Below are 12,567 nucleotides of genomic sequence, written 5' to 3'. Positions count from 1 at the left end.
ATGACCCTATGAGGAGGAACAGGAGGAGGGGGATGGTGAGGAGGAGGTAAGGAGGAAGGGGGAGAGGGGGAGGGTCAGGAGGGTCAGGAGGAGGGGGAGGGAAGGAGGGAGAAGGAAGTAAAGAGGAAGAGGATGAGGAGGATGAAGAGGAGGGGGAGGAGGGACAGGAGGAGGGGCAGGAGTGGATGTGGGGGAGGGGAGGATGGGCGAGAAAAGCAAGGAGGAGGGGGAGGAGGGGGGAAGGGCACAGGAGGAGGGAGGAGGTTTGGGAGAAGAGGGGGAGCCATAGTTGGCCACATGGTCCTGTGGAGCATCCAGGAGGGGAGGCTCGGGTCTGGGGAGGCAACAGAGAGCTGGCACCAGAGGAGGCTTGTCAGGGGCAGGGAGCTGCCCCTCAAGGAAGGCTGCCCTGGGGGCATTAGTTCCCTAGCCTGCCCGGTGCGTGAGCAGAGCGCGTGCCTGTGGTCAGAGAGAGCTCTCCGGCAAAAAGACTAGCATTAGCGGTTGGAAATCGAGCAGGTGGGCCCTGCAGTGGTGAGGCCCGGGGGATGGACGGGGCACCAGTCATCTCCAACATCATACTGGGGTGTCATCACTGTTTCTCTCCTTGGGCCTGGCATGGGCTTGCCACAGAACACCTGCACTGTGTTGACCCTGAATGTTTGCGGGCCATGGTGTGCAGTGGGGGCAACGGCTGTCTGTGCTTTGGCGGAGGGGAAGGGAGTTTGGCCTGGAAAGGTCAAAGGACACTGTCTTCTTCTTCCCTGTTGTGAGAATGGAAATGGTGCCCCCAACCCTCCATCTCCCCTCCATGCAAACTCTTGGCCCCCTCCCAGGTGACCTCGGCCTCCTCCCTGGACCCTGAGTGTGCCAGCATGTTCTCCCTCTTGCTCCACGGTGCCCCCGACCCCCTGCCAGCAGTGCCCCGCCCCCTGCCTGTGCACTCCCAGCCCTGGGTGCGTTTCGCTGCTGAGGTGCTCTGCCTGGCTGGGGTGCACCCTCCAGGCCCGTCCCTGCCTCTCACTTCCTGTGTGACTGAGCAGGGGAGCCCCTCTTGGAGCCTACAAATGAGAGATTGGATTCTTCAAACCCTCTTTATTTTTTTTTTTAACATTTATTCATCTTTTGATAGAGAGCGTGGGTGGAGGAGGGGCAGAGAGAGAGGGAGACACAGAATCCGAAGCAGGGTCCAGGCTCCGAGCCGTCAGCACAGAGCCTGACACGGGGCTCGAACTCACGAACCATGAGATCATGACCTGAGCCAAAGTCGGACGCTCAACCGACTGAGCCACCCAGGCACCCCATTCAAACCCTCTTTCTAAGCCTGATGGATAGTTACTAGATTGAGAAAGATTCTGGGGCTGTGCCAGGACACGTGAGAAATAGTTCTCTGATGGATTAGTGATGTCTGCCATGGGTATGGGGTAGAGGAGGGGGTGCCAGCTGCGTGTAGGCCACACACTGGCTTTCCCTGAACCAAGTGATCTCCAAGGATTTCTTAATTGTAGGCTTTGGTCACGAGGTAATGAGTGCCCCATCCCTGGATGGTCCAAGCAAGGGCTGAGTGGCCATGGGTCAGGGGTGCTGGTGCGGGGCTTACCTCTGCTTTTGGTGCCGAGATTTGGGATTTGTATGTCTTCTCAGCACACGGAGTGACAAAGGCCTTGAGAACTGAGACAGGAATTCATTGTCATGCCTGGAGTCTGGCCTCAGGGCCTGGTAGGATGGGGTGTTGGCTTCTCTCCTAACCCTGTAGACTGGGAACTTGCTGCTTAAAGGCGGTGTGACCCTGGGCGAGTGATTTAGTCTTTCTGAGCTTCCGTTTCTTCATCTGGAAAATGGGGATAATAGTTGCAACGTTGTGGAGGGATTAAGCGAGATAATTTGAGCTCTTAGAACCCGCCCTGGCATGTAGTGAGTACTCAGGATGCATTGATCAGTGTGCTCCCACCTCGGAAGGTGCTCTGGCCAGCTGAAAGCCCAAGAGGCAGGACCTTGAGCCCCTCCCACTCTGGGCTCCCTCCACTGGCTGTTGTAGTTAGTTAACGCTTTCTCAATATCTGAGAATGTGGGCCCAGGCCTCGTCCTCTTCCCCTCCCGGATGTCACCGAAACCTGAGGTGCCCAGAGCCTCAGGGGACTGGGCATGGGGTGTCCTGCTGCATCCGGAGGCACCTCCCGGTGACTTTTGGGCCCCACCTTTGGGTCATGTGGCAGCTGCCTCTCTGAAAGCTCCCAGGCCGGGCCCTGTCGCCTTCTGAACACACTGGGGGCCAGGAGTCTTGAGTCTGCAGACGCTGTGCCCGGCGAGGAAGTGGGCTCAAGAGACAACGGGGCTGGGACAGCTTCCCCGTCTCTCAGAGGTGTCTGGGTCTGTGCTGCCCACTGCTCCTTCTCTGCCTGCTGGACTTGCCTCGCTCCCTGCCTGCGGTGTTGAAGTCACCTTGGCTCGCTCAGGTAGCACAGCCCTTGCCTCTCTCCTGCTCCCCTCCGGGCAATGCCTGGGATCCCCACTGGCCAACCTGGGCATCTGCCCACAGCGGTCCCAACTGTTGTCTTTACTGTCTCCTCCAAACCCACGAGTGGCTTTGTGACCCGGGACGAGTCTCAGCCTTAGCTCTTGAATCTGGGAAATGGGGAGCCGGCCTCTTTACTTGCTAAGGCCTCTTCCAGCAAAACAAATCTAATTCCATTTCTGATCTGATCTAGCCACATGCATCCATTGAGCAAGAGCCAAACAGGCCTGCGTATCCTTGGTTGAGGATATTGTCCCACATTTCTTAAATCAAGTCTTTAAAGACCATAGAGCTGCGTAACCTTCTTGCCACACCTGTGTTTGTCTGTGTGGAGTGTCCTTGGGATGTTTGGCAAGTTTGTGGTGCTGGGTTTTCTACTCATGGGTCCTCTTCTGGGTCTTTCTTTGCGGTGCTGTATTCACCAAGAGCCTGGGAGGGGCTCCCCACACCCCTAGAATCACACACACACACACACACACACACACACACACACACGTGCATGTACCGGCAGGCATATACACCCAGCAGAGGGGGGCCATGGGAAGCTGAGGACCGGACTGATGCCTGCAGCTCTAACTCTCTCTGATCCTTACTTTCTGGGTGACTTTGCTCATAGTCTCAGTTTCTACCTGAGAAACAGGGGAGCAGCGTGTGAACGTGACCTTGTTGATTTTCTCTGTGTGGTTTTAGGAGGAAAGCTGACAGAAGAGGGGTTCCCCAGCCTGTGTGACACACTGGGTGGGTCCCAAGTGCCCAGCCCGGGCACAGACACCAGGAGTCACTGCAGCAGCCTTCCCTGTCTGGGCGCTGCTGGCCAGGTGCGAGGCTGTCTGGCTGGTGGGAGCAGCGCGCCAGGCTGGGCTCTCCGGCCTTTGATTCTTCCGATTCTGTCCCTTGCAGGCCTCGAGCCGCTCAGAGCCCCAGTTGGAGCAGCCATGACCCGCTGGACATCCCTCCAGGCCTCCAGGCCACATAAACCTGCCCCCTGCGATCCGGTGGCCTCCCGCCGGCATCTAAGTACCCCGAGCCTGGCCACCTCCGCCTGGAGGGTCCAGGGACCCGGGGCTGAGCCATCTTCTCGGCGCAGTCTCCGGGGTCCCCACAATCGCCGGCTCCCTGCCTCCCGGGCTGGGCGGAAGCAGCATCCACCATTACAGCCTCAGGCCTCAGCTCCTCAGACCCATGGTGAGGTGGTCAGCTGGAGTAGCTGTGGGGGGGAGGAGGGAAGTGCGAGAAGAGGCCCCCGTGGAGCCTAGAGTCCCCCATGGCATGAGACCTTGCATTAGACAGAGTGGTTTGAATTTCACCTCTCCTGCCTTGTGGCTGTGTGGCTGTGGAGAAGTCGCTTCACCTCTCTGAATCTCCAGTCAGAGGAGGAGTAATGCTAGTAGCCACCTTCTTGGGTTTCTGAGAGGATGACCTAAGACCAGCAAATGCTGATGAGTCTGGCCTGCTTTCTCTGCGGTTTGAGGCAATGAGAAACGAGAGTGTCACACATGTGCCACAGCCCCGGGGATCCAGAAGCACCTGGCAGCTGAGACACACCCTGGGACGGGTTTGCCTCCTGGGTGGTCATGTGAGCTTCTCCCGCACCTGTCTCCCAGGGGTTTGAAGCAGAGGTCAGATGTCACGCTCCCCCGGAGGCTCTGGCTGCCCCTGGTCACACAGACCCGGGCTGAATGCCAGTGTCGCCTCCCCCTGGCTGTGTCACTTCCTGTTTCCCGGTCTCTGGTGGGTGCCCAGCCACCTGCCTCTCTGCTTCTGGCCCGGCTACCGTGGGGGCCTTCTTATCTGGGGCCTCATTGTCTTCTGGGCATTCGAGGGCTCCCAGCCTTGTCTAGCACTGACCTTCTAGCGTGACCAGGGGAGGGGATCAGGGGTGAGTGGGGAGGAATACACCTGACTCCTCAGTGCCTCAGCCAGGCCGGCCGGCCAGGGTTCTCCCCCTCCTTCCAGCCCAGCCCCGCTGAGCCAGGCTGGGGGCCTGAGCACTTGCAGCCCCGATGCTAATGGCCAGATGGCCTCAGTGCCCGCAGGGCCGGGCGGCACCGTGGCCTCCGGCCCGCAGATGCCTCAGCCTGGCACCAACAGGCCAGCCCGGAGCCAACGGGGCACTGGGGGAGGGGCGGCCGCCAGCCTGTGTGTCCGGGGGCTGAATGCGTGCTACCCGCCATGAGAGCAGTGTTTGTCCGGCCACGGGTGCTGTGCAGCGGGGCACGCCCTGAGACTTGTTGGTGTGTGTGAGTGTATGTGTGCGTGTCTGTGGCAAGTCAACCACGTGCTCCCCTGCGTGGGCCCAGGACAGTGATGCTTCTGAGCGCTCCCTGAGTGCTGTCATTTGGAGCTGAGAAAGGCAGGGATAGGGAAGGCCCCCGGGCCGGGGTCAGTCAGGGACCTCCCTGGGCACTGAACTCATGGACCCCCTCCTAGCTACCGCTGGGGACTCAGAGGGCGTGGAGAAGGGGTGTTGGGAGTGGGTGCCCTGGGGCAGAGCCCGTGAGCATCAGGAGGGTGTCCTCGGGGCCAGGCTGTGTCCCAGACCCTGGGCATGAGACAGCGGCGAACGAAACAGCACACCCCCCGTGTTCCGGTGGCCGGGGATCTCGTAGTGGGAACGGCAGCCGAGCCAACCCCGTGCCTGTCATTGCTGTCATTACCACCATTATCAGGTCACCGGTCGGTGCTTTGGGGTTACAGTGAGGACCTGGGTGAGGTGGTGCGGTCTCCCGAGGGTGCAGGAAGACCTCTGGAGATGCTCCTGTGGCATTGAAGCCAAGGACCGAAGGAGGTGAGGTGTCAGGAGGGTGACTGGGAGGAACGTCCAGGACGGGCTTGAGGAACAGCGTGGAGGCGGTGGGCTGTAGCCGAGTGAGCGAGGCGGAGGCAGGAGGTGGGTTCCGAGGGGTCCCGGGCTCCGCTCACGCAGGCCTTGCAAGTGCCAGCAGGGACTCTGGCTTTGAGCGGAGGACGGACAGGCGCCCCCGCCGCGGCTGCCTCTGGACTGGGGTCGGGGCAGGAGCATCGGGGTTGGCGAGGTGGCCGCCGTACTGGTCCGGGTGGGTGATGATGGGGACTCGGGCCACGGAGGCGGGAGAAGAGGCAGGATCCCAAATAGATTTTGAAGTCAGAGCCTTTGGGGTGGGACCAAGACGAGTTGAGGATGAATGCAAGGTTTTTGACCGGAGCTGCTGGGAGGACGGAGTGTCACTTTCCCAAGCCGAGAGGGGGGATAAGGAGCCGGCTTAGGAGGGGAAATGGAGAGTCCGGTGATGGGTGAGTTAGGGCGAAAGTGTCCGCCCGCCACGTCCGAGGGCTGGGTGGGGGCGGAAGCTCGGGCCGGAGTGGCCTGCTCCGCCAGCCATGCCGTCTTCTCCATTACAGGAGACGCCCCACCCGGAGCCGGCCTGGGGGCGAGCCAGGGCCCCCCCACCCCCGGGATGACCTCGGCCGGCAGGGCCAACCCCTACAGTATCGTGTCGTCAGAGGAGGACGGGCTGCACCTGGTCACCATGTCGGGCGCCAACGGCTTCGGCAACGGCAAGGTGCACACGCGGCGCAGGTGCCGAAACCGCTTCGTCAAGAAGAACGGCCAGTGCAACATTGAGTTCGCCAACATGGATGAGAAGTCGCAGCGCTACCTGGCCGACATGTTCACCACGTGCGTGGACATCCGCTGGCGCTACATGCTGCTCATCTTCTCGCTGGCCTTCCTCGCCTCCTGGCTGCTGTTCGGTGTCATCTTCTGGGTCATCGCCGTGGCCCACGGCGACCTGGAGCCGGCAGAGGGCCGCGGCCGCACGCCCTGCGTGATGCAGGTCCACGGCTTCATGGCGGCCTTCCTCTTCTCCATCGAGACGCAGACCACCATCGGCTACGGGCTGCGCTGTGTGACGGAGGAGTGCCCCGTGGCCGTCTTCATGGTGGTGGCGCAGTCCATCGTGGGCTGCATCATCGACTCCTTCATGATCGGCGCCATCATGGCCAAGATGGCTCGGCCCAAGAAGCGGGCACAGACGCTGCTGTTCAGTCACAACGCCGTGGTGGCCCTGCGCGACGGCAAGCTCTGCCTCATGTGGCGCGTGGGCAACCTGCGTAAGAGCCACATCGTGGAGGCCCACGTGCGGGCCCAGCTCATCAAGCCGAGGGTCACCGAGGAGGGCGAGTACATCCCGCTGGACCAGATCGACATCGATGTCGGCTTTGACAAGGGCCTCGACCGCATCTTCCTCGTGTCACCCATCACCATCCTGCATGAGATCGACGAGGCCAGCCCGCTGTTTGGCATCAGCCGGCAGGACCTGGAGACAGATGACTTCGAGATCGTGGTCATCCTGGAGGGCATGGTGGAGGCCACGGCCATGACCACGCAGGCCCGCAGCTCCTACCTGGCCAACGAGATCCTGTGGGGCCACCGCTTTGAGCCTGTCCTCTTTGAGGAGAAGAACCAGTACAAGATCGACTACTCCCACTTCCACAAGACCTACGAGGTGCCCTCCACACCCCGCTGCAGTGCCAAGGACCTGGTGGAGAACAAATTCCTGCTTCCCAGTGCCAACTCCTTCTGTTATGAGAACGAGCTGGCCTTTCTGAGCCGTGATGAGGAGGACGAGGCAGACGGAGACCAGGATGGCCGCAGCCCCCAGGCCCGGCATGACTTTGATAGACCCCAGGCCGGTGGCGGCGGCGGCGGCCTCGAGCAGCGGCCCTACAGACGGGAGTCAGAGATCTGAGCCGCCATCGGCCAACGTGCAGCATCCGCCCCGCCAGGGAGAGGCCCGGCGTCCCGCAAGGGCCCCGGGTTTGAGCAGAACGGGCCAGGTGCCCCGGTTGCAGACTCAGTAGCGTTTTAGATGTTTTATGTTTCTTCACAGTGGCCTGGCAAGGTTGGCGGGAGAGTGGGCGGCCAGTGGGCTGCCCCTGGCCTCAGGGGCCAGAGCAGGTGCAGGGACAGGGAGGTGGCCTCTCGGGGTCCAGGCCAGGAGCCGGGGGCTTCTGCCTGAGGCTAGAACTGCAGCCTGCCTGGAAACGGCTCCACAGCCACCCAGCCTCTGTGGGCGAAAGCTGGCAGGCTGCAGTGCGCCTCGCTGGTTTTTAACTTGGGGAGAAACACCAGTTTTGGCTTTCTCAACCTTAGCTTGAGTAAGACTGTTTACAAAAAAAAAAAAAAAAATAACAACACGTGATTGAAAACAATTTACTTTGTGGGGGTTATAAGAAAGGACAGTTAGAATCCCACTATCTGCTGAGATGGAAGCAGTCAGATGGAGGCTCCACGAGGTTCCCTGAGGCCGAACAGGCCTCTCCTCTGCGAAGGCGGGCGTGTGCCGGGCAGCGCATCCGCAAGGGCGCGCGCGGTGCTCACCCGTGGTTCTTCATGCCCACGGGCGCATTAGATGACGTTTGCGATAGGAAACCAAGACCATGTGAATGATCGTAATAAAAGCTTTCCGGTAGAGGTGGGGGTAGGGGCTGGGAAAAAACCAGTTTGAGCTTTTTGAGTTTGACTTTTGTACCTTAGAGGTGCGTCTCAGGGCTGGATATGGGATCTGCCTGCCGTGGAGGGTCCGCTCTCCCCCCACCCGCCAGATTTTCCTGTTTTACTTTTCTCTCCTTTTCTGCCCAGTAGCCCCCACCCCTTCCACAGTGAGGGATACTCGGAAAACGTTGGAGGAGATGGCCCCGTGGGAAGGGAGGCCGGGTTCCCAGACTACAAGGAAGCAGATCAGCCCCGTTCCCACGGGACCCCAGTGAGTCGTGCCTTAGAGACCCGGGTGGGCCAGCTCCGGTTGTTTCTGTTCTTATCGGACTCGCCCCTCCTCCCAGCCGCCCCTGACTCCACCGTGAAGTCCCCACCAGCCTGTCTGCAGAGGCTGGGCCGTCCTGGTGCTCTCTGCACACCTGGGGCAGCACGGGCTGTACTCTGCTGCTGAACGGCAGAGGAATCATCTTAGAAAAGGTGTGGCATCGTCAGCAGAGATGACTGGGGGTGGCACATGCAACCAGGCACCCTCGTCAGGAAGGGGTTTGGGGCGCTGGGCTCTGTTGGCCCAGAGCAGCCCCTGGACCAGGAGCTGCCCAGTGTGGGCTTGCTCTTGGTGGAGGACACAGATGGCACAAGATGGAGCTGGGGCCCTTTCCAGGACAGCTGAGAATGTTGTCCTCCCAAATAACCAGGCCTGGAAGGAAGTCCTTAATTAGAAAGCCCATGTGTGTCTCCCCAGCCTGCCTGTCTAGGCCACTCCAATCCGCATCCCCCGAGACAGCCAGGCACCAAGGACTCTGGCCCAAGTGGGGAAACAGGTAGGGTGCAAGGTCACCCAGTGAGTGGGTGGGTCCTGGGAGGCAGGGAGAGGCCGGGGGCCTGGGCTGGGGGCCCTTGCCTTTTCTCTCCTTCTCCGGCCCCCAGGGAAGCCGGAGACCTGGCCTGCAGTCAGAGGCCATGGAGGGTCTGTGCACGAGCTGTCAGTTCCCACCCATAGACACCCTGGGCCCGTGCCCTCGGGTATGCCTGACTCCCAGCGTCCTGCCCTAGCCTCAGGCCCCACCCTCATTTCTGGCTGGGATGATTCAGGCCGTGGAGGCAGCTCTTTCCTCTCAGGATCTGCTGGAGGGACCTCAGCTCCTTCTCAGCCCAGGGCCTGGCTTCCAGAGCTGGCTTTCTCCATTTGAGCCCTGGGGTGCGAGGGTGGAGTTGATGTGGGAGGGCTTACCTGCCCACCCCCGCCCAGGTTGTCAGGGAGCCAGGGAGGGACGAGGTGGTCCTGGTCACTTGGGGCTGGCATAGGAGCCTGCATTCTGCCGTGCCCAGCAGCTGGAGATCTTTCCCGGGCCGGGTGTGTCCGGCTTCCGCTCCCACCCTCCGGAGCAGGGGCCAGGGACTCTGGGTGCCCCCAGGCCCTGGCCACCTCGGCTTGGTGCGCCTCCTCTCAGGCCTGTCCCCCTCCCGGGCCCACACCGGATGGTTCAGCCCCAGACCCTGCGGGAGAGCAGCCCTGATCTGCCTTTCATCTCTTGCCAAAGGCAGATGCTGCGTTTTCAAACTCTTCTGCCCTCTTTTTTTTCCTCCCCTGTATTTATTTATTTATTTATTGCTTGTGCTAAAGACCAAAATAGTCTCCCTCTTTAGTGCACTTGAAACGGGAGGGTGGATGGGAGGAGCCGTGTGTGTGCAGAGCAAGGATTACGTGGTCCCTGGGAGTGTGTGCCACGTGTGTGTGTGTGCGTGTGCGTGTGCACCCATGTTTGTGCACGTGTGTGTGGCGTGTGGCAAGCACGTCAGTCCTGAGTGTGCCACATGCCCTGCGTGGTGTGTGTGCTGAGCACAGGTGAGTGGGGAGCGTTTGTGCCCGTGTGTGTGGTCTGTGTGCCGTGCAGGTGCGCGTACCAATCCAGTCCCTCCCTTGCCTTCCCCGGCACTGAGATCTCCAAGGGGTTTCTCGACAGCCTGAACTAGGAGGTGTGGGGGTTGCAGTTGGCCCAGAATGTGGCCCCTGACGCCCTCCCGCCTGAGACACCGAGCCGCTTGTGTGGGAAAGGGGCCGTGCTGGCAGTGTGCTCAGGAGCGTGAGTGTGAGCCCCGAGTGGGGGAACTGACGTGGACAATCATCCCATCTCATCTCTGTTCAAGCGGATGTGTGCAGTCATAGCTTTGCCTGAGTGCCCGGGTGTGCGGATTCACCCCGTCACGGGAGCGTCGTACAGGTGTGTGCGCACGGCGATCTCCATACGTGTGTGAATCCGGGCTGATGGTATCCATGCGGGATGTGTACGCGTGTGTACGCAGATACACGCAGAGACTCGTGTGTGCGTTTACCCGTAGGCGTGGTTGTGGGTGTGCGTTCCATACGTGGGCATTGGTTTAACTGTTAGCCAGGCTGGAAGGCTGGGGACGCACCGCTCAGGACGGATGCTGGCTCCGGACGTGGGCACACAGCTGAACGCAGTAGTCCTGCTGACCCCCTGCCCTGATTGTGTCCGCAGGGGAATGTGTGGAATGTGCGTGCCGGAGGCTCCGAGGCAGTGTCTTCGTGTGTGCGTGAGTACATGGCATCCAAGGATGGCCTATGCGTGTGTGCATTTGTCCCAGTGAACACGTATGCACGTGTGGAGCATTTGCGTGGCAGCTGGGCCAGGCTCTGTGAGCAGGGCTGGCGCCTGCCTGCTAGGGGCAGCGTGTATGGGCACGTGTGAGCATGTGCAGGTCCCAGGGGTGTGTGCACACGGATGTCAGTGGAAATGGTGTGTCTGTGCACGCTCGTGCGTGCTGCTAGGAACATGCTGGCCGCCCCCCCGTGCCCTGCTGGTGCTGTGCCGCCCCGTCCCCGCCTGCTGAGGGTCCCGGTGGGGGCCGGGGGCGGGGGCGGGAGCGGGGGCCTGATGGGAAGGAGGCCCCTGCACAGGGGTGTCTGCCCTGCGTGAGGTCATAGAATGTCAAATCTATTTTAAATGGTGAAACTGGAGAATTTTCATGTTATTTTCAATACATAGCAGTATCTAAAGACATAGGCCACGAGACTAGACCACATTAAATGCATTTTGATCTCTTTGAGTGCCACCGTGTGGAGATATGTGTTTGAAAATCCCTGCCTGGCATTCCGATGCTCCCTCAGCCCCCTGTGTCCTGGGGCGACGGGGCTCCCCAGGGGCCTTGGGGGCGGGGGTGGGTGGGTCACGGTAGGAGCTCTGGGAGAGAGGACAGAACACAACCTGCTCGCAGCCCCCAGCGGGCTCTTCCAACTGGCACATAGACCCTCATTCTCCTGTGACCGCACACCCTGTCCCACATGGACCCCCGGGGGCACACCACCCACTCGGACCGGTTGTCACAGTTCCCCAGCCACGTGACCTTGGGCCACCGCTTTGTCCTCCCTGGGCCCACACCTCCCCGCTTTGCGTTCCTTCTGCAGAGATTTGAGGAGCGCGTCCACATGCACGCGTGTGCCGACTGCAGGGAAACAGTAGCTCTTTCCTGGGACTCGGGCGCAGAGGAGCCCCAGCTGGACAGCAGCCCCGGTTCTCACCACCGTAGGGGAGAGGAACCCCTACTGCAGCCTGGCGCCGTGAGGTGACAGGGAGGACCTGGAGTGGTGTCCCCCCTAGGGAGGCTGGGCCGATGCGGGACAGAGGGCAGAGACAAGTGCGGCCAGAAGGGGGAGCAGGAAGGCCAGCAAGGCCCATTCTGGGGAAGGGAGAATTTTATCTGTAGGAGGGCTCAGTCTCTGGGATTTCAGTGGCTTTCTAGCAGAGGGCCCACAGGGAGAGAATTCTTTCCTTTGCCCAAACTAGTTCCGTGGCCGGAGAACTCTTCTGCATCAGTGAAGGACCCCAGGGGACCTTCATTCTGTAGGATTCAGATGATGATTCCAGACCACAAGGTAGGAAGCCTGGGTAGTGGTGACGTATGCGCTGATGAAGGACAGGAGGTTGGGAGGTGTTGGGGGCAGGTCATGAAGGCTTCTTGGAGGTTATTGTTCCCTGGGGTTGAACCTGGAGACAGGGAGAGCTGAGGGTGGTTACGGCTTAATCTGGGGGCGGGGTTGGAGCTCATCCTCTCCTAACCCTGGAGCCCTCCTTGGCACCGCAGTACCTGAATCTAAGCCAGTTGAGGCCAGGGAGCGATGGCCTCCCCCAGCCCCCCGAGTGCTAGTTCCCACAGACGGGTATGGGGCCCCAGTCAGCGCTTGATAAATATTTATTGTTCAAACTTCGTAGCACTGAAGCTCAGGAGCCTTGAGATACCCCCTGTCCTGGCTGTGACCCTCGGGCAGACCCCAGGCCACTTCTTTGCTTGGTGACCTATATTGAATTCCTTTTCTCCTGTGGCCTCAGTCTCCTGGTCTCTAAAGAAGGGGTGTCCATAATCGTTGCTAGCTCTCACACTTGTCGGAAAGAACGAGAAGGAGAAAGAGGACCTTTAATTAGCAGATGCCTTGCACACATGCTGCATATACAAGCCCACGAGGTGGGGCCGGTGCACGTGGAAGGAGCCTGAGGCTCGAGGTTGTAGCAACACCAGGTCTGTGTGTGGCTGAGACCACAGGCTCCCCCTGCAC

General features: G+C 60.6%; 1 protein-coding gene across 7 annotated transcripts in view; it reads left to right on the top strand.

The window, feature by feature from the left end:
* KCNJ12 (potassium inwardly rectifying channel subfamily J member 12) overlaps window positions 1-7,694 on the top strand; it is a 41,505-nt gene extending 33,811 nt beyond the window's left edge. Inside the window, exons 1-3 of one of the 7 annotated variants that reach the window (XM_049636840.1) lie at window positions 281-2,456; window positions 3,416-3,700; window positions 5,897-7,694. In XM_049636840.1, the coding sequence (XP_049492797.1) occupies window positions 3,451-3,700; window positions 5,897-7,245 (1,599 nt within the window). In that variant the 5' untranslated portion in view covers window positions 281-2,456; window positions 3,416-3,450 and the 3' untranslated portion in view covers window positions 7,246-7,694. Of the gene's footprint in view, window positions 1-280; window positions 5,304-5,896 lie in introns of those variants that run through there. The other 6 variants (XM_049636841.1, XM_049636842.1, XM_049636845.1 and 3 more) reach the window with 6 other exon arrangements.
* The last annotated feature ends 4,873 nt before the right edge of the window (window positions 7,695-12,567 follow it).

The sequence above is a fragment of the Panthera uncia genome, chromosome E1, assembly GCF_023721935.1.
Source record: "Panthera uncia isolate 11264 chromosome E1, Puncia_PCG_1.0, whole genome shotgun sequence".
Lineage (NCBI taxonomy): Eukaryota > Metazoa > Chordata > Mammalia > Carnivora > Felidae > Panthera > Panthera uncia.
This window is presented reverse-complemented; position numbering and strand designations above follow the sequence as displayed.